At 35.6% G+C, this 22280-nt stretch overlaps 1 protein-coding gene across 1 annotated transcript in view; it reads right to left on the reverse strand.

Moving 5' to 3' along the window:
* SPATA16 (spermatogenesis associated 16) overlaps nucleotides 1–22280 on the reverse strand; it is a gene marked incomplete at both ends in the record, with an annotated part of 242557 nt that overhangs the window by 37384 nt on the left and 182893 nt on the right. Inside the window, 2 exons of the mRNA XM_081302727.1 lie at nucleotides 3769–3881; nucleotides 6766–6912. Coding sequence (XP_081158853.1) covers nucleotides 3769–3881; nucleotides 6766–6912 — 260 coding nt within the window. The remainder of the gene's footprint in view (nucleotides 1–3768; nucleotides 3882–6765; nucleotides 6913–22280) is intronic.

The raw sequence follows: 22280 nt of genomic DNA on the forward strand, positions 1-22280 counted from the left end.
TGTCAAAATCCCAGGGGAAAGTTCTTTTCACATTAAAGGACATTATACATGTGCTTCTCCTAAACTCTGTTCCTGAGTGGAGTCTTCTATTACTCTATTTTCCTACTATGTTTAGGTTAAAAATTTTTCTTGATTATGACATGTTTCAGAGATTTAGAAGTAAGAGTGATTTGTTAGTTTTAGAATTTTTTTACTCACTTTATATTTAATATGCTTCTATTGAAGGTAAATTGTTATTCATTTTTATGCATCTTGAGGAGAACAAAGACATGTATCCTTTATTTCAATGGAGAAAAATTAAAAATTGGAGCAACCAATTATAACCTATAATTTATTATATTGCCAAGTTAACATTCTTTCTAATTAAAGATACCAGGTAGATATTACAAACCTAATATTTAAAAGGTGATTAGATATTCAATGTGTTTAGGGAATAAATCATGAGAATTATGTGCATTGCCTAAGTATTATGGAGGAATTTACATATTTACAATCATTTATGTGACTTAATAGAAAAGTGGTAATTCTTAAAAATGGTATAACTGATTCTGGTCGTGGTATTATACCCAGGACTAGTATTATTTTCAATTCTCCTGCAGTTATGAATGTTAAGTTTTAATACATTATATTTTTCATATTCCAAATTATTTCCATTAAGGAACATTGTCAAAATGAATGAAAACCTCTAAAGATATAAGACACAAAATGCATTTCTTAGCTATTAGGCTTAGATGAAAATGTGGGTGTTCAAAATGGATGATTTATTATCTTAGTGGGCAAATGAAATCATGTCACAGTTACTAGTATCGAGGATAATTGAAAAATCTGAAATTCTTCAGGATAAATATAGAGACCAAGACATTGGTCACTGTGCTCTGATGGAAATGTCTTGGATGATTGTCTCTATCCTACCAACGTGTGTTGAGGCAGATGAGTCTTAGTGAAGCTGCAGTCCTGAGTCTAGCCCTGCTGTGGGCAGCCATGTCCTCCCAAGGCTGGAGAGGTCACCTCTAATTGTGCTGTGTGGGCGGATCTGAGTAAGTGGAGGATCTATGGAAAGTGAGCTAAGGAAAATAATTCAAAAGTAACAGGACACTAGCACAATCTTCATATTAGAAGAAAAATATGTAATTTCAAAGTACATAGCTTAAATAAAGAAAAACAAAGACCTATAAAAGAATACTTTTGTCAAAGCAAACTAACACACATACAAATAATTAAAGCTTCTAAAATTCTTCATTCTATACAGAGTGCTTCAACATGGGTTATGTACTTTTGGTCTTACAACTTTGAGCTTTGCAGATATAAGCCTATTTTATAAATAATCAAAAACAGCTCAGAGGCTAAGTGACTTGCCATAGGATTACATACCCAGAACATAGCCTTGGGCAAGAGTCTTCCCAACAAGTATCACAAACTAGGGTAAAATACGGACAACACAATGTTTACACATTTGAGTGGGATGGCATTTGATATCTGACCAGAAAGAAAGAAAGAAAAAAAAAAAGACACCCAGGATGAACTTATAAATACTGTGGAGAGCTGCTTGGGTCACAGTTAATGGTACCATGGAGAAATAATTTCTAGTCACTAGCTCATTACTTGCTTCATTAAGTTAGGTTACCTTTCCATCCAATTTTATTCAATCCTTCTTTGTAAAGCTATGGCTGGGCAAATATGAAACCTAGAGGCCAATATTTGGATATACTTATGTTCCCTGGAAACCTTCAGCCTCATTCATTTCAATTCCATTAAAACTCTTTGAGACAATCTTACAAAAATTATTACTTCTCATAGAAGCAAACACAGGCGAGTGGATGAAAATTCCTTGGAGTCAGCAGAGTGAATGGAGGCTGATTCTAAAGAAGACTGTTATTAATTAGATATTAAGAATCCATTTGATGATGGTGTTTAAGTTGCCTTCAGGCACATGAATATACAATCATATACAAATCCCTCAGTGGTCAGAAATGACCTATGAAATGTGAGAAGAAAAGTAGCTGTGAATGTTGAGAAAGTGTGGAAGGCTTGGATAGGCCCAGCCTGCTTTCACAGCACCTGAACCAGCCACAAATGATGTCATCAGTTTCTGGAATAGTAACTAGATAGGGTAGACACTGTCTCAAAAATTGAGGGCACAGACAACTTCCATGACACCCAGGTTCTGTCAGGCTAGGCATGCACTTATGAGATCAAATAATGCTTCATGTTGGTGATTCTTGTTAGCAAAACTTCCACTGTGAGGACTGGATGACGGTGACATGTGGATTTCTAATTAGGATGGGGAGGTTGATGTGTGTGTGTGTGTGTGTGTGTGTGTGTGTGTGTGTAAGAGGTTTTCATAAAGGGTGGATTGCAGAGTAGGGCCCCAAATTTGCAACACAGCCTATGAAATTGTTATAGACTGAAGGTTTGTGTCTCCTCCAAATTCATATGTTGAACATCTCAGTGTGAAGGTGTTTGAAGATGAGGCCTCTGGGAGGTAATTAGACTTAGTAAGGTTATGACATTGGGGCTCTCATCAGTAATCTTAAAAGAAGAGACACCAGAGAGCTTGTTCTGCCTCTCTGTTATGTGGAGACACAGTCAGAAGGCAGCTTTCTGAAAGCCAAATCTAGAGTCCTCATCAGAACTTGACCATGCTGGCACCTTGATCTTGGACTTCCAGCTTCCAAAATAGTGAAAAAATAAATCTCTGTTGTTTAAGCCACCAAGCCTATGGCACTTTGTCAGTAGTCTGAGCCAACTAAGACAGAGATGAATTTCTTATTGGTAACAATGCAGGGGAGATGCATGAGGGGAACATGTAGAGAAGAAGGAGCCTTGTGCTAAAGAAATCAGTAAAAATGTGCTTTTATATTTGTAGTGCAGAGAATTACAAATCATGCAAATAGATTAGGCATTTTATAGCTTTTCTAAAATGCTGAATAATGTTATTGAGCAGATAAACTGCTGAACAGATGTTAAGTAGCTGTTTGTGATGACCCCCTTGATTCTCCCTGTAAGGTAAGAACATCAAGTCAATGATGTAATATAAAAAATGTAATATAAAAGAAAATTCTTTAAAATTTCCAACTTACAGATCTTTTGAAAAATATTAAAAGAGGAGCAATCCATAGCCTTTATGGTGTGTTAATGAGTCGTTCTCTTTATGTACTTTCAGTACAATGACTAAAATTTTGTGAAAGAGAACTGCATAATTCAGGTCATATTTTGGGCTTTTCAAGACTGTAAAGCACAAAAAGCATATTTTCCCTGGATCTTAGGAAGAGCTTAGATAACTTACCTTAAAGCTGTACAGAGATCAATTGCCAATGTTTAGAGTAGAATCCAATTCATCAGGAGGGTATGGAGGCACTAGCTTGAATAGCTTGGAGTTCTTGCATAGTTAACAAGATGGTTATATGCTATAGCTCAATAAGTGAAATAGGGAAAACATTGTGCTTGCTAAAATTTTGTTATTGATTCGAAATGAGAAATTCAGTGCAACCTTGAATTAGCTATCAGGAAGGCATGAAGAAAAATCTCTTTAAAGAGACACTAGTTTAATAAATACTTGAAATTGCAGAGTGTAGCATTGTAATAGGTTTTGCAATATAATAGGAATAAAATCATTAGCTAAAATTTGTCTCGTTTTGCAGATGGGATTTTCTATGAATTTTTCTAAAATACCCCAGCATTTGTAATATTTGCTCCATAAACTTTCCATACTTCTAGAATTGTCTAATAGTTGTTGATTGGACAAATAAAACTAACTTGTATACCTACATTCAATTGGGTGCCTCTAATAAAATCCAATATCGGCAAGATTCGCTTCCCCATCGTCTCCATGTGTCTCACTGTGTCTTCTTTGGTCAGCAGACCGAAAGGAGTTTTATGTTCTAGAAATTGGAACAGTAAACTTTTATACTACTTTCCCAGACTTCCATTTCAAAATGCTTTCCTTAGCAAGCTATAAATAGATACCCAAATATTAATAGATATGAAATCTTTAGTATAGAAATTGTCCCATCTCTAGACCATATGTATAACAGTGAAAGATCTACGAGGAGAAAGGCAGAGGAGACACTGCCCTTTAGAAATTGTCATCTATTCATTTGGTTGTGTTTCTTGATTGAGAGATCTAAGAGACAGCCTATAACAATTTACCTGTCTCTGCAGAATATATTTTTCCTGAGTTGTGAAAAAAAATGTTGTCATAAATGTGTCTGATTCTTGTCTTGTTCCTCTCAGGTGTTATTCAAATGTGCAGATCCCATTGACTTTTGAATGTAGCTTGAAGCTGAGATAAGCCTCAGAGGATACAGCACCAGACACAACGCAAATTCTTAATTATGTGGTTAGAGCTGAAGGAGTAAATTCCAACTGGTCATGAATTCAGTCCATAAATTCGAGACTTCAACTCCATGTAAATATTTTTCTTGACTTTTGAAAATTTCAACTAGAATTACTGAATACCATGGAACTGTAATACTCTTCAGGAGATCTAAGCTCTTGGCTAATTACATAAGAGTGGAACAGATGTTAATACATCTGCAGGTAATCCAAGTGATTTAAAGTTGTTATTGGCTATATGTTTTATTTCATAGAATAGTTTTATTGCACGAATGTCTTTTACATTTTCTAATGAATGATGATACAAGTGGTATTAGTGCACTATGATGAGGCATCAGTGATGCTGGTGGTTGAGATGAGGTGGTTGGAGTGAGGGGGTTGGGCACTGCAGGACCATGTGTGTTCTTTCAGGAAAGCTTTACTGGAACCAGAATCCCAGGTATTGTTGACCAACCCACAAAAAAGATCAGAAAGAGTTACTAATAAGTCAACAAACATCCTGGGGGCCCAGGCCCTCCTGCATGCTATGCCCTGTGATGAATAAGACGTTATGAACAATGCAGGGTTCCTGCCTTGTAACCATATTGAAGGATAAGAGTAAGTCCATAATGTACAACACATACTGCATATGTTGTGTCCCTGAGGGTGCAGATGCAAGCACAGAGATGCCTTTTTGGGATCCTAGGCATCCATTCTTTAGTGCTAGATTACCACAAGGAATTATTTGTGCTTTCTCAGAGATTATGCAAAGGAACTGTGAACTCCTGGGAAAATATTTACACTTAGATTACTTAGGAAAAAAAATATGCATTTTATGTTACATGTTCTATATGTAATATACATATAGAACATGTAACATAAAATGCATATATATATTATATATTCATATTGTATATTATATATAAGCTTTATATACTACATGCATAATATATTTGAATTATATGTTATCTGTAAAATATGCTAATATATACATGAGATTTTTCCCAAATGAGGTTTGAGGAAACTGGGAAATACATTCTATTGAGGACACATCCCCTTCTTTGTTTTTCCTCTGGATTACTAAGTGCCATGACCTATTCTCACCTACTGACTTTCATTTGCAAGGTTTCTCCTTTAGAGCTCCCAAAGGGTTCTCCTGCCTCTCAGATCCCTTCACTGCTGAACCTCAAAGTCTGTTTTCCTCTCAGACTGAAGAATTTTCTTACTGATTGACTTTGAAAATGTATTTTAAATCCTTAGCTAATTAATTTATAAGGAGTTATATATGTTCCATGCCAGATGGTCTTAATCTTTTTGATTAGTATTTTTATTTTAACAGTTATTAAAAGGACAGACGGACACAATAGAATCAATTCTTGGGATCACTTAGAGTCTTTTCTCCATCTTTTTGTGGTGATCCTACTTAACATTATACCTAAAGGATGCAGGACAGAAAGATATCCATTCACTGTATTTAGAAATATGATGCCCCTCACAAACAATGTCCCTTAAATCACATCAGGAAATTTCATGAGTACACTTTGCTGCTGAACTCAAAAGCAGTCAGTATGAAAATTAAATAATTCCTAGTTAAATGCAGAGATGCAGCATATTGATGGATTGAAATATTCATAAATAAGAGTTCTATTGATTTAATACAATCTCAAGCAAAGTTCCAGTATGATTTTGCAGATATTAATGTAGTCATTCCAAAGCTGTTTTAAAAGCAAAGAAACTAGAACCATGCAATACAACCTGGAAAGGGATCTCAAAGTTGGAGAATTTACACTTGTAATGTCCACATTTGCACCACAAGAACATAGTCAATACAGTATGATGCTGGAGAAAGGATGGAAAAATAGATTAATGTATCTATTTTGAGCAAGTTGAAGAAATAGTGCTTTTCAACAAAATATGCTGGGAAATTGGATTACCATATGAAAAGTATGAATGTTAGTCCACTTCTTAAGCTATTACAAAATTAATGCAATTTGGGGGCTAGGGATGTGGCTCAAATGGTAGCACGCTCGCCTGGCATGTGCGAGGCACTGGGTTTGATCCTCAGCACCACATAAAAAAATAAAGATATTGTGTCTACCTAAAACTAAAAATAAATAAATATAAAAAATTTAATTCAATCTTAAGCCTAAATGTACTATAAAACTTAAAAAAAAGAAACATTTTGATTGTGAAAGAAATCAGAAGTAAAATCTATTGAAAAGCTGATAAAATAGACTGGTAAAATTAACACTTCCTCTTCAACTAATGCCATTATGATAATGAAAAGACAAGCTACAGAATATTAAAAATATTTGTACATTTTTAAATAACTGATAATAACTTGCATCCTTCAAAATTAATTCTGTGTATACTAAATAATTTGTTAATTTTTTCCTTTGTATTTCAATAAAGTAATAGTTCCATGAAAAAAAAAAAGTCCAAGTGATTTACCTGTAAATGTTGGAAGTTTCCTACTTGATATTTTTTCCAAAAATTTCCCATCTTCTTTGGTTTTGAAACCAAGAGTCAAGAGATATTGTTGAGGAGGAAATGATGACCAGTCAGCGGTCTGAGGCAACAGGTGGAGTCCTTGAAGGTCTGAAATATGACAGAAAAAGAACTAAGAGACTTCATTTTAGCTTTCAGCACCCCCCCCCCCCCCCCCGTTTTCAAGAATTTACTTGGAAAAGATGATAAATATAAACATTAAAGATGCAAAATAAAATTAAAAAGGTCATCAGATAATATATTGAAATCATGCTTCCTTATTTATATTTTCCTTGGCAATCTAAACACATACAAAGCATAGTAATAACGTGTGGCTAGATTATATGGTCATTTTTATTCATCTTCAAAATAATAGACATTCAGGACCAGCTTGCAGGCAATATTTTTGTAATTCTTCTCAATAGATTTTGTTTTTTTTTCTGTTCATAGTTTAAGATGTAAGGAAATTATGTCATATAAAAGGAAAGAGAAAAATAACCAAATGAAAATTAAAATATAAAGCTAATTAATTTAGTTACCATCCTTCCTATAGTGATAGGAGGAAATTTAAAGTGCTACATGCAAAGTAATTAGACTTGGAACTAATTCAAACATCATGAAAATGGTTCTAAAACAAACTCAATTCTTTTTTCTTTTCCTTTTTTTTGTGTGCGGGGGTGGGTACCGGAGATTGAACTCAGGGGCACTTGGGCACTGAGCCACATCTCCAGCCCTATTTTGTATTTTATTTAGAGACAGCATCTCACTGAGTTGATGAGCGCTTTGTTTTTGCTGAGGCTGGCTTTGAACTGGCGGTCTTCCTGCCTCAGCCTCCCAAGCTGCTGGGAACAAACTCAATCTTTTTTTTTTAATTTTTTAAAATTTGTTTTAATTAGTCACACATGACAGTACAATGATCTTGACATATCATACATTTGAATCAGATGGGGTATAATTTCTCATTTTTCTGAGTGTACAGGTTGCAGAATCACATTGGTCATGCAGTCATGTATATACATACAGCAATAATAATGTCTATTTTATTCTGCTGTCCTTCCTATCCCCCCATCCCCTCCCCTCCCCTCCCATCACTTCTCTCTACCCAATCTAAGGTGACACACTTCTTTTTTTTCCCCTCACATCATCATACATGTATTCTGTACAACGATGAGGGTCTGCTTCCATCTTCCGTGCAATTCCCCTACTCCCTCCACTTCCCTCCCACCTCTCTTCTGACTATATGGGCTGATATTTCCAAGTATTTATTTTCTATTTGTTCATGCTCAAAGAGTTTTGTGTATTGTCTTTAAGATTGGTGCTATTGCTCCATTTTCTGAATAGAAGTTGTGGGACACTGATGGGACATAGAATCCAAATTCACATGGTACTGTTGAAATATAGCCTTCAAAACTGGTAATATTTAAAAAATAATAGACATAATAAACCATAGGTGGTGTTTCTTTTTTCTTTTTGTTGTTGTTGTTGTTTTTGGTACTGGGGATCACTTAACCATTGAGCCACATCTCCAGCCCACCCCTGCTTTTTTTTTTTTTAATTTAGAGACAGGATTTAAGTTGCATAGGGCCTCACCAAGTTCTTGAGGTTGGATTCTGAACTTGCAATCCTCTGCCTCAGCCTCCTGAGCCACTGGGATTACAGGTGTGTGCCACCACTCCTGGCACCATCAGTGCTTTGATCCAACCCCCATTCCCGCCTTCACTTTTTAGTTTGAATCCTTCGTTCAAACTAAGATTTGTGAGAAATCCAAAGTTTAAAGCTGATAGAGTTTTTCTGTTTGGAGACTGAATTATTGACCACCCTCCCTCCTCCCTGTAACCTACCCCCTCTAACCACAGCTGCCTTGTGCCTTTCCATAGAACCCCCAAACACAGTTGTAAGTTATTTGACAAAGGCTGGCTAAGTAACTAGCCAAAATTTTCTGTTAAAAGGAGAGTTAAAATGTATGCTGATTGTTCAAAGAATTAGAATATCAAAGAACACCTCTTAAACCAAATTCACAGAACAAAAATACACTAAACATGCTTCAGTTTTTCTTGGGTGACTTAGGATCGGGTCACCCCTTCACTTCAATGAGGGCTGACATTTATCTCACACTTCTGCATCATACATTTTAAGGGGACTATCTTTTTTTACTCAGCAGTCAAGGGGGTCAGGGCATATCAATAAGCCCACTTTATAGAGGGTGAAACCCGACCTTCAAGAGGTTACAAACTTGCCTAATGTTACACTAATTGAGTGATCAAAACTGAAAGTCAGGGGCTGGGATTGTAGTTCAGTGGTAGAGCGCTTGCCTAGCATGTGTGAGGCACTGGGTTTGATCCTCAGCACCACATAAAAAAATAAACAAATGAAATAAAGGTATTGTGTTTATATACAACACACACACATATATATATATATATGTTTATTATATATAATATATATATATATATGTTTATTATATAATATATATAAAAGTCAGGCATTGAATGTCAAAAGAACCTCTGAAACTAGCCCCCCTGACAAGTTAGGATCATGGATATAAAAACCAATGAAGAACATGTAACAGAAGCCTGAAAATATTTGATAAATATTCTCAACGTAGGGAAGTACAATCAATGCTCCAGTTCTCAGAACCAACAGAGAAGTTTTTAGGCACCTTAAGATGCAGATTGCAGTATTAGATGCTTCTTCAGTTGGTATTTGCTTTATAAAACACCTCTTTTGAAAAAGGATGGCTCATTTCTATAAGTAAGGTAAAAAAAGTGATTTCTACAGTTCAATTTCAAAATGCAGAAAGTTTCTTTACTTTTAAAATCTGCAAAAGACAATCCAGACACATCATCTGTTTCCAACCTAAGTCTACCTTACTCAATGATTAATAAGGGAAGAATTTACCTGTTCTACTGAAGTTTCCAAGAACTGGATTTGTGTGAAAAGGCAACTGAGTACCTTTGAGATGGTATTTTCTGGTGCAGCACTGTTGCCCAAACTGACCTGATATTTGAGGACTCTATTATGTAGATGACATAAAGAGCCTGACCTTGTCTTACCCTTGAATATTCACTGGATAAAAAGGAGACAAATATTAATACTGGTAATAAGATGAACCAGACAAATTAATGTTAGCACTATACCTAATTAATTACAAAATATGCTTGTAAAAATAAAATTATTTTTTATTCCTAGTACTTATTATTAACTTCCATGTGATGTTTTAAAATGTGTTTTAAAATTTTAAAATGTGAGAGTCCCCTAAAAAATAAAAACTGTTAAGTGGTAGAAAAAAATTTTTTTGAAGTATCATTCTTCTTCCATTTGTATGCAGAGTAAATTGCAGTTGTATGAACATCTAGCCTAGCAGGTGGTCTATGACCCAAAATGACAACACTCTTACCAGATGTTGAATCTCATGTAACATTAATTTGAGTGCTAATTGTTCTCAATTTTGTGCTCATAAACCTCTACCTGCGTCCGAAAAGCCTTGTGCTTCTGATGGATATGAAAGTTAATCAGATTATATTGTCCTTCGGTAGAAAAGTGGAATGGATTAAAAATATGTTTTTTTTTTCTTCTGTTGTATCAAGAAAACTTGGGGGAAACAAGTCCTTTAATGCATGTCTTTACAAATTATTCCAACTGAAGATGAATTTAGATGACTGTGCCTAAATTTATTATTAAAATATCAGTTTGCAGGTATGATATCATTCTGAGTTTTTACTATTAGGAAAGGAGATGCTTTAAAAATAATATCAAAGACAGTTTATGCAGATTACATTTCTTGGAAAACCACATTCTTTCAATTCTTTTTCCCCTAATCTAACTCCTGGAAAAAAAGACAAATAGTTTTTCTCTAATCAGGAATATTTTCTTTTGTTGTGAAAGGCTGGAACTGACCAGTTTTTAAGTCTTTAAATTATTGAAGCTCCTTGATCTCCCTGCAATGTTGCTTCCTCCTTAAAATCACCTTCCTGGAATGCAGTGATCTCTTTTCTGTCTGTCTATCTCTCTTTTATGCACTGGCTCCTTTCTTTCCCTTTCTCTTCCTGCGTTCTCATTCAGTGCTCCCCAAGGCTATCTGTGGCTCACTGACATTTTCTCTTACATACACCTTTGGGAATTTCTATAGCTTATGGTTTTAGCTATTATTTCTAATGAAAATATTGAGGATCAAAGCTACAGTCCCATCTGAAAATTTTCACTAAATTCAAACACATGTTTCCAAATATCTGCTGTGTCGTAGTTATTTGCTTGTCATTCTCAAAGTTATTTGAAATAGAGCCAATTTGTTCCTCAAAAGTGATTTTTATACTCCAAAATTTCCTTTTCCCCAGTGTTTACCAGTGTGTTATAAGAACAGCCATTATTCACTCAATTATTTTGGCTTAAATTTTTGAAATTGTTGTTGACTTTTCTTTTATTCCTTGACATTTAGTGAGTCTCGGAAACTAATCAAATCCACCCATCACAACATATCTCATTTCTTTGCATTACCATTATTGTCTTCGTCAAATTTCTCATCACATCTGATTACAGAAAGAGTTTTCCATCAGGTCTCAAGGTTACCAGTATTGTTTCTTGTTAAGAATTTCTCCACACCACCACTGGATGAATATTTCCAGAACGTCACCTTTGTCATTCTCACTGCCTTCTTCAGGTGATTTCTACTTTTCTGACATCTGAGGTCCTCGACTGTGTGCATCTGCTTCACATCAGTACCTGAACCTGAATCTATGGCATGAATCTTTGTCATTAACTTCTGATTTCACCAAGTTCACCAGCCTGAGTTCATCCCACCTCTGAACTCTTGCTTATGATTTTTTTCACCCACAAACACCCACCTTCTCTCCCCATTTTTCCTTTATTCACTTGATCCTTGTCTTTCCAAATGTACCAAACCTAAGATCCGCTTATCCAGCTTTTCCCCTTCACACTCTTAAAAACTTATATTGTGTACACTAGAGTGAATCTCTGGTCTTATGGGTTTATGTCTGAACTCCTCAGCAAATTTCAATGCTCTTGAAGATCACATTTCCAATTATGTTCAGGCCCAAATACTTGGCAGGTGCTCAATCAATGCTTGAATCTAGATACAAACTTTTCCAAATCTCAAATTTTTAATGAATAAAACAGGCAACATATCTAGATTAATAAAATATCCAGTTTCTGAGATATGATTTATTTTCTGTCACTAAACTTAGGGGAAACAAAATCACATAGGCTTTGTTTTTGCATTTTATCTAAATCCTAAATGGATTCTGTTCAATTTACCAAGGGTAAGTGAGGCAAAATAATGTGTACTGGGCAACTCAGTGGAGGAGATGCCCAGGCGAACTGCAGCTTTGCCTGGATGGAAAAATTAGTTTCCTAGTCAGGTTGTTGTTCTGGTGCAGCTTGTTCTCTGAAAAATATGGACTCTGAGTCACAAAGGAAGATTGGATTAATAGAAACCATTTGCAGGACCAGAGAAGCATCTGCAAAAACATGAAATAATGATTATAGATGAATGGACCCATCTCCATGTGAGGGATAGTTGTATTTATTATGAAGTTAAATATTGGCAAAATAAAATTTGAGCTCTCTGGAAGTAGGAAACATAAATGCCGTTATTTCACTGTTTTCTGTTGGACACCTAGTCATAACCACAGCCAACAGATAGTGAATGGATATTTCAAAGCAATTTTTTAAAAAAGAAAAATCGGAGATTTTAAGTTTTTTTTAGAAATATGCAACTTTATCAGTGTTTTATCATTACTTTTCTTTAAGTTTCATTTCCTTCTCTATTTTCTGGTGTCTTTGTCATTTCCCTGCCCTTTGTCCATAACAAAATGTTCTGACATTTTGGGCTAGAGCAAAATCTCATTTCTAAAGGTCCCAATTGTTCGGTGTGAGATGGGACCATGTAAGTTTTATACGACTTCTTTTTACTGATCGGTTTCAGAATTTAGCTTCTACAGTACCTTCATAATGCCAACACTTTGTCATTACCTCTTTTTCAGACACTTCTGAGTTTTATTTTGTACTCTTTTTTAATGCCAATCCTCCTTTCTTGGAAGGAATCCACAAATTCACATCAGCAAGAAAATAGCAGAAGGCAGCAACTTCATAGCTAGTTATCATTACTGCCCTTCCTCATAAATAATAAGAAGTTTTCTACTTTTCAAAGTAAATAGTATATTTTGATTTTTGCATTTGATGCATGAGAAAGCCATATGCATAATGAATCTTTGTATAATAAATGATGTTTCCTTTTTGACCTTTAATGTAACTTTAGAGTTATAGATGCAAGTGGAAAGAAAGGGTTCCATTCTTGGAAATCCTCATTTTCACTTCAGGCTGTTGGTCTGCTTCTCTGAGGCCAATTTTTGTATGTCTAAGTTTCCTCTTATCACCTGTACTTAAAATTCTAATTAATTCTAAAGTTATATGCTTAATAAACTATATTGTACCTCTACTCTGTGTTTTATTACATTGAAGTTCCTTAATTATACCTCTGTCAACGTAGATTTAAGACAATATAAATATTATAAAAGTACTGCTCTTCCCGTCAATATTTATAAGACTCACTACTGATGAAATAACACAATGTTGTTATAGTTCCAACAGATGTCTGTCTTACTGCACTATGTAGGGGTTGGGGTGGTCATTGGATTTGTTGGCTAGCTGGATTCATTCCCTCAACCTCTTTTTTTCTCCTGGGGGATTTCCCCAAGTCCTCTCTTACTCTAAAAGTAAGACTCAGTTGATTTAAATCAATCAATCCATGCCATGCTCTTGACCTTAGTTATTAGTTCACTCATAAGCATATGATGCAATTTGGGTCAATATGAAAAAGTAAGCTCCAGGAATTGTGTGGAAGAGGCACCCACTGTTCCTTTGGGCGAATTGAGATCCAAAAAGATATTTGAGCATTTAGCTCTCACATATCAGGACCTAGTACTTAAAGGCATGGTGCAGGTAGTGGAACACCAGGTAGAATGGTAGAACTTCATAATAAAGTTGATTATGGGAATAGAGATGCGAAGCTGTTGGATTGATACCTGAAGACAGTCTACCTATAGATATTTCATTTATGTAAATCAGTGTGTTCAATACTTCCTCCTGCACCTTTAAAACTTATGTCCCAAAGCCATTTGAGCTGTGATTCCTGCCATTCAAAGCCAAAGGCTCTTTTTTTTGGCAGTATTTTAAAAATGTTTGTTTATTTATTTTTATACGGTACCAAGGATCGAACCCAGTACCTCACACATGCAGACAAGCGCTCTGCCACTAGCTACACTCCCAGCCCCAAACAAAGGCTCTTGAGGCAGGGGTTTAGCTAGTATTTACAAATAATATGTGATATTTATAATATTATGGTTGAGATATAAAATACATATAAATACTTTAAGTTAAATTTCTGGGAAGAATATTTTCCTTACCTAAAAATAATAAAAGCTTGACAAATGGGGATTCTTATTTTGGCAGCTAGCAAAACTGAATATATCTTGATGATGGCCTTGTTATGAAATATCATTATATTTTTATTGACTGATCCTCCAAAAATCAATCCATATATTCCATTTCTGGGTATATACTCAAAATAACTGAAAACAGAAACTTGAACATATATGTGTATGCCCATGTTCATAGCAGCATTGTTCACAATAGCCAAAAGGTTGGAGTCACTCAAGCTTCCAATGATAGCTGAACGGGCAAACAAAATATGGTACGTACATACAATGGAATATTATACAGCCTTAAAAGGTAAGGAATATCTGACATGCTACAACATGGATGAATCCTGAAGACATCATGCTAAGTGAAATGAGCCAGACACAAAGTGGACAAATATATGATTCCACTTATATGAGGTACCTAGAGCAGTCAAATTCATAGAGATATGAAGTAGAAGGATAAGTGACAGAAGCTGGGGTATGGTGAGTTATTGATTAACTGGTATTGAGCTGCAGTTGGGGAAGACAAGAAAGTACTAGACATATTACCTAGTGATGATAGTTGCTCAGCAATATGAATATATTGAATGCCACTGAAATGTATACTTAAAACTCACCTTCTGAGTTTGGCTTATTTCACTTAACATAATGTTCTCCATCCATTTTCTTACAAATGACATAATTTCATTTTTTCTTTATGGCTGAATTAAACTCCATTGTGTATACATGCCACATTTTCTTTGTCTATTCCTCTGTTGGTGGTCACCTAGGCTGGTTCCATAATTTGGCTATTGTGACTTGTGCTGCTATAAACACAGATATGCATGTGTCTCTATAGTATGCTAATTTTAATTCTTCAAGATAAATACTTAGGAGTGGCATAGCTGGGTCATATAGTAGTCCCATCCCTAGTATTTTAAGGAATCTCCATATTGATTTCCATAGTGGTTGTACTAACTACAGTTCCATCAACAGTGTAAAAGTGTACTTTTTGTCCACATTCTCTCTAGCCTTTATCATTGCTTGTATTTTTCTTTCTTCCTTCCTTCTTTCCTCCCTCCCTCCCTTTCTTTCTTTCATACTGGGGGTTGAACTCAGGGGCACTTAACCACTGAGCCACATCCCCAGCCCTTTAAATTTTATATTTCATTTTGAGACAGCATCTCTCTAAGTTGCTTAGGGCCTTGCTAAGTTGCTGAGGTTGATCTGAACTTGTGATCCTCCTGCCTTAGCCTCATAAGGTGATGGGATTACAGGCATGCACCACCACACTTGGCTTATTGCTTGTATTCTTGATGATTGCCATTCTTAATGGTGTGACATGAAATTGCAGTGTAGTTTTTATTTGCATTTCCCTAATTGTTAATGATTCGAATATACTTTAAAAATATTATTTCTAAAATAAAACTTTGCTATTCATTATATCTTTTAGTAAACTTGAAACATTACAGAATTTTAGAACAGAAGTTTCTTTTTTTTGTTATTTCAGAACAGATAATGTGGACCAACTTTCCTTCTGAAGACATCTAAAACCCCAGAAGTATGGAAGGAACATCTTTCTAACAGCATCAAAGAACTAATACGATGATGAAGAATTACTTAGTAGAGAAGTGAGGGGTGATATGGGCTATGCTAATTCCAGTATTTGTGCTGCTTTTGTCCAGGGGGCATTTTCTGACCCAAAAGAAGTGGCTCAGAGTTTAATAGTGCCTAAGGGTAACAATGTGGAGGGCAGTGAATACTAGGGTCTGAGCCCTAGGAACAGAGGTGAGCCAGAGGAAATTAAACCAGTCTCACTCTCAGTACTCAAGGTTAATAAGCCACTGTCAGTAATTAAGGTCCATCTCTTGACCATAGAAGCAACAATTCTGAATAAAATGTTAATTGACTTGTTTACTAGCAATTGGTAAAAAGAAAAACCTATCCTGAACCATTTGATTTATGCCAGGAAAGCAAAGTTGGTTTAATATTTGAAACTGGTCAATGTAATTTGTCACATTAACAGATTAAAATAGGAAAAATCAGTTCTTTATAAATGCAAAAGATCAAGGAAAAGATTAAAAAATTAAGAAACTATATATATAACACATTAGAAAAATGTGTATTTATAAAATCCTAAAACAAATGCTATACTTAATAAAGTATTTTCCAGGGATGCAATTAGATATCAGGAATAACTTCAAATTTTCTATAACATGATACAGTAATTACAACTGACAATTAACTAAAAATAGCTTGTAGAGAGAATTTTGAATGCTTCCAGCATGAATAAATGATAAATGTTATAGGTGATGAATATACCAATTATTCTGAGCTGATTATTACATATTGTATATACATATTAAAATATCATTCTGTATCTCAAAAATATGTAGCATTATGGTATGTTAATTAAAAGCAAAAATAAAAATAAAAAAGCTAAAGACTGTCTTGATATGATTGGAAACAAAATAAGTTTGCTTACTAAGAACTCTTCAGGGTAGTTTCATTACAATTTAGTAAGTCCAAGAAAAATACAAACTATTTAAAAATCAGATAGGAAGAAAAAAGTCAACAGGTAATATGTAGAAAATCTGAGATAAGTGGCGCATGCGTTATAGTCCCAGCGGCTTGGGAGGCTGGGGCAGGAGGACTGCAAGTTCAAAGGCAACCTCAGCAACATTGAGGCACTAAGCTACTCAGTGAGATCCTGTCTGTAAATAAAATACAAAAAGTGCTGGGGATGTGGGTCAGTGGGTGAGTGCCCCTGAGTTCAATCCATGGTACCCTCCCAAAAAAATATGAGTTAATAGATAAAAATTAGATTTAGAAAGTGTAGAGGGTTTACCCATTAAAGTCATTTCTAGGTATCTGCAACTCTGTTCAGAAATCTCTTGAGACAATATTGAGAGAAATTTAGAAATATTAAATGAAGAGATATACTACATTTATAAATTATGATTAAAAATCATAAAAATGCCAGTTTCCCCTAAATTGATCTATCTATAGATTCAAATATCAATGAAAACCCCAATAGATTTTTTTTTGTGGAAATCAGAAATCAACATGTAATGTATTTTGTATGGACATGCAAAAGACCAAAAACAGCTAAGACACTCTTGAAGAGGCAAAGCAGAATACCTGAACTATAGGGTATGAAGACAAAGTAAAAAATTATAGTAAGCAAAACAATAAGTACTGGGGATTGAACCAAGGGGTGTTTTATTTATTTATTTATTTATTTATTATTTTTTTTATTGTTGGTCGTTCAAAACATTACATAGTTCTTAATATATCATATTTCACAGTTTGATTCAAGTGGGTTATGAACTCCCCTTTTTACCCCGTATACAGATTGCTGTGTCACATCAGTTACACTTCCATTGATTTACATATTGCCATTCTAGTGACTGATGTATTCTGCTGTCTATCCTATACTCTACTATCCCCCTTCCCCTCTCCTCCCCTCCCCTCCCCTTTTCTCTCTCTACCCCCTCTACTGTAAATCATTTCTTCCACTTGTATTATTTTTCTCTTACCCCTCTTTTCCTCTTATTTGTAATTTTGTATAAGCCTGAGGATCACCTTCTATTTCCATGCGATTTCCTTTCTCACTCCCTTTCCCTCCCACCTCTCATCCCTGTTTAATGTTAATCTTCTTCTCAAGCTCTTCGTCCCTACCCTGACCTTGGTTACTCCCCTTATATCAAAGCAGTCATTTGGCATTTGTTTTTTAAGGATTGGCTAGCTTCACTTAGCATAATCTGCTCTAATGCCATCCATTTCCCTCCAAATTCTATGATTTTGTCATTTTTTAAAGCAGAGTAATACTCCATTGTGTATAAATGCCACATTTTTTAAATCCATTCATCTATTGAAGGGCATCTAGGTTGGTTCCACAATCTTGCTATCGTGAATTGTGCTGCTATGAACATCGATGTAGCAGTGTCCCTGTAGCATGCTCTTATTAGGTCTTTAGGGAATAGACCGAGAAGGGGAATAGCTGGGTCAAATGGTGGTTCCATTCCCAGCTTTCCAAGAAATCTCCATACTGCTTTCCAAATTGGCTGCACCAATTTGCAGTCCCACCAACAATGAACAAGTGTACCCTTTTCCCTGCATCCTCTCCAGCACTTGTTGTTGTTGGACTTCATAATGGCTGCCAATCTTACTGGAGTGAGATGGTATCTTAGGGTGGTTTTGATTTGCATTTCTCTGACTGCTAGCGATGGTGAGCATTTTTTCATGTACTTATTGATTGATTGTATGTCCTCCTCTGAGAAGTGTCTGTTCAGGTCCTTGGCCCATTTGTTGATTGGGTTATTTGTTATCTTATTGTCTAATTTTTTGAGTTCTTTGTATACTCTGGAAATTCGGGCTCTATCTGAAGTGTGTGGAGTAAAGATTTGTTCCCAGGATGTAGGCTCCCTGTTTATCTCTCTTATTGTTTCTTTTGCTGAGAAAAAACTTTTTAGTTTGAGTAAGTCCCATTTGTTGATTCTAGTTGTTAACTCTTGTGCTATGGGTGTCCTATTGAGGAATTTGGAGCCCGACCCCACAGTATGTAGATCATAGCCAACTTTTTCTTCTATCAGACGCCGTGTCTCTGAGGGAAAGGGACTGAGAAGGGAAATCGCATGGAAATGGAAGGTGATCCTCAGGGTTATAAAAAATTACATATAAGAGGAAAGATGGGGTAAGAGAAAAATAATACAAGTGGAAGAAATGATTTACAGTAGAGGGGGTAGAGAGAGAAAAGGGGAGGGGAGGGGAGGGGAGGGGAAGGGGGATAGTAGAGAATAGGATAGACAGCAGAATACATCAGTCACTAGAATGGCAATATGTAAATCAATGGAAGTGTAACTGATGTGATACAGCAATCTGTATACGGGGTAAAAATGGGAGTTCATAACCCACTTGAATCAAACTGTGAAATATGATATATTAAGAACTATGTAATGTTTTGAATGACCAACAATAAAAAAAAAGAAAAAAAAAGAACAGAGATTTCAGACCCATATGTGAGGACCTTCTTTGGGAATGATTCTTTGATTCTACAAATATGAGATGACTTATCTTTATAATTAATCCAGCTGTAACACTTTCCTAACGATATTGGGAATACAGACTGTTTAATTCTCAAGTTTTCCATTTGAGAAAGCTAGTTACAAAGAGGAAAATAGTCTGATCTTGAAAACTCTTGATCATGGTAAAATTACATAATTTAAAGAAGAAAGAATAAAATGAGAAATTTTAACTTCGTGTTTTAGAGAACAAAAGAATGTATTATCCTTGTTTGTAAATGATGACTGAACAAGAATGAGGTTATAAATTTCAGTGAAAAGCAATTTTTAAAGGTCTATTTTAAAACAATATATTATTCCTCTGAACATACATATTTACTCTTGGGAGTTAAATTGCATTGGAAAGACAAAATATGACTCTATCCACCTAAGTGTTAAAGTAATTGATATCTGATCCAGAAAACTTTTCTATTAAACATTACTAAGCATATATCCATTACTGAATATTTATTTATTTAGAAAATAAATCTTGATATTTTCATCAAGAGGAGACAGGATATGCTTATTGTATTACTTTATTATTATTAAAATACAACCATGCAAGAATAGGAACTATGCAGAATTGCATTATTTCATTGGAATATATGAATAAAAATCACAAGCAAAATCTTTATAAATGAAAACATAATAATTCTGGGGCTGGTGAATTATTATTTGTTTTATATGCCCTGACTACTCTGCATGAATCAAACTGGATTTTTCCTTAAATAAGAAGAATGGAGAGCTATACTATAAAAAATAAGTAATTTCTTCTCCATGAAACAGAATACAATACAGCTCTATTATAATATGACTTTAAGATTGGGTGGGTCTTAGTATGTTTCTGAAACAGAAAAGGATGAGGAGTAAGTTTCTGAGCATGTGTAAATGTGGGTGTCCTATAAAGCATATTTGAATTTTAACCCTCCCTCATCAGCCCTATAGAAATTATAAAGGCAGTCCTAGTACCTACCACTGGTGATGAGTAGACTTTCACATGAAACATCACTATAAAACCAATTTCTCACTTAGTTGGCCTCTTCAATTAAAAAAAATATTTAAACATCAGATCTATATTTAAGCATTATTTCAAAATTAATTATCATTCACCGCCTCCATCCTGCATCTGTTTTTCCTGTGGAAATCTCTGACAGAGGTGACTGTGAACTGTGGGCTGGCTAGAGAGAAAGCACTACTGTGGGAGTCTCTCCCTGCTCCTCACCACCACAAGCCAGAGCTCGTCATGTGACCAGGGAGTACTGTTCTCAGGCCAAGCTGGGCTTGATGAAGGTGACCTGGAGTTGGGCAGGGTTTCTGAGTTGGAAATTTGTTTGCCAGTCTCCACTGGCAGAATGAAAGGTGCTTATCTCCAAGTTTTAATGATCATAACTACTTCTCCAGCAAAACTTTGGTAGCAAGTCTCCTCATCCAAGATTTTTGAGGTACAGATTATATGACAAACTTCATCTACTGATGGTTGGTTTAGATGATTTCTGTAATTTAGAAATTTTTACATATGGCCTCCATTTCTTTTGCTTCAATGAGCACCATATATATATATATATTTTTTTTTTTGGGGGGGGGTACCAGGGATTGAACTCAGGGTTACTCAACCACGGAACCACACCCCCAGCCCTATTTTGTATTTTATTAGTTAGTGTATTTTATTGCTTAGTGCCTTGCTGCTGCTAAGGCTGGCTTTCATCTTCCATGGGGCGTCAGTTTCTCTCCTGCAACTATATATTTCTATGGGTGGATACAAACACACTTGCCAGCCTCACCTGTAGCTGTCTGTGGAAGGGTGAGTGTACAAACTCAGTGTCTTTGAGGATGGAGTTGATTGCACATGGAGGAGTGTTTATGAAACAGTCAGCACTGAGCAGAAACTTGTGCACTTGTCTAGCCCGAGTATCATGCGGAAACAGTCTTATGTCTGCACACATCTGCTGTGTGATTGTGCAGACTCTCCTGCTATATGAATATTTGTTGAAATGGGTAAGTGAATAAATTTTTATCAGGACAGAAGCGTCTTGAATTCCATCTACAAAGTTCATAAAAGAATTCTGGTTTTGGGAATATGTCAAAAACAAAAACAAACAAAAAGTAACTATTTCTCCTACGCCCAATCTCTCTTTGTGTTTCTCACTTCCTAGTTATTATCTGTGGCTCCTGATGCCTCCTCTAGACAGCTCTCTGCACCTCCTGGGAGAGAGGTTCAGCTGCTAAAGAAAACACCTGACCTTCCTTCCCCCCTCCCGCCCATGCTCTGTGTTCTCACTCACCTTGGCAGTGCCTGGGGGAAAAGAAGTCCCCTTCCCCACTGTGCACACATAGCTAGACAACCCTTTAGTTCTTCATACAGAGGCAAATCATGTCACCAAGTCAATAGTCTTAACCCAAATCATGATTTCCACAGAGAAAAGAACCTGACTAGGCCCAATGAGAGTTAAACTCTAGGCTGATTTTTACTACCTCATGATCCTCTGCCAGGAGTAGTATCTTTCCTCTCAGGGTCTCATATTGCACTGTCATACTCTCACAATTAGCAATTATAAAATAATAGAAACAATCATTAGTAACTTATAATTATCTTCTCTTCTACAGTATAAGATCCTTTAGCTTGAATCGTCTTGCCAGCAGATCATAATTCATCTTGATAACAGGTTTGATGGAGTCACATGAGACATGAGTCTGGCTCATTAATGTTATTATTGTTTTTAAACTCTCAGTGGCAATAGTGCTTCCTAAGTATTAATTAATCGTCATGACTTCTCTGTGAAGTAGGTTAAATATAACTAAACTCCTTCTACCAGAAGAGAAATTGGCAAACTGATGATCTCCTTAGTGAATCCCTCTTCCTTACCAATGGATCTGAGAGCAGCCGTGAAAATGACTGCATCAGACTCATTTTCCCATGAGGCTAAATGGGCATGATTTGTGCCCCTCCCCACCACCACCAAAAAACAAAACAAAACAAAACAAAAAAACAACCCATCTTTAA

Source organism: Spermophilus citellus (genome assembly GCF_964194105.1).
Source record: "Spermophilus citellus genome assembly, chromosome: 7".
Classification (NCBI taxonomy): Eukaryota; Metazoa; Chordata; class Mammalia; order Rodentia; family Sciuridae; genus Spermophilus; species Spermophilus citellus.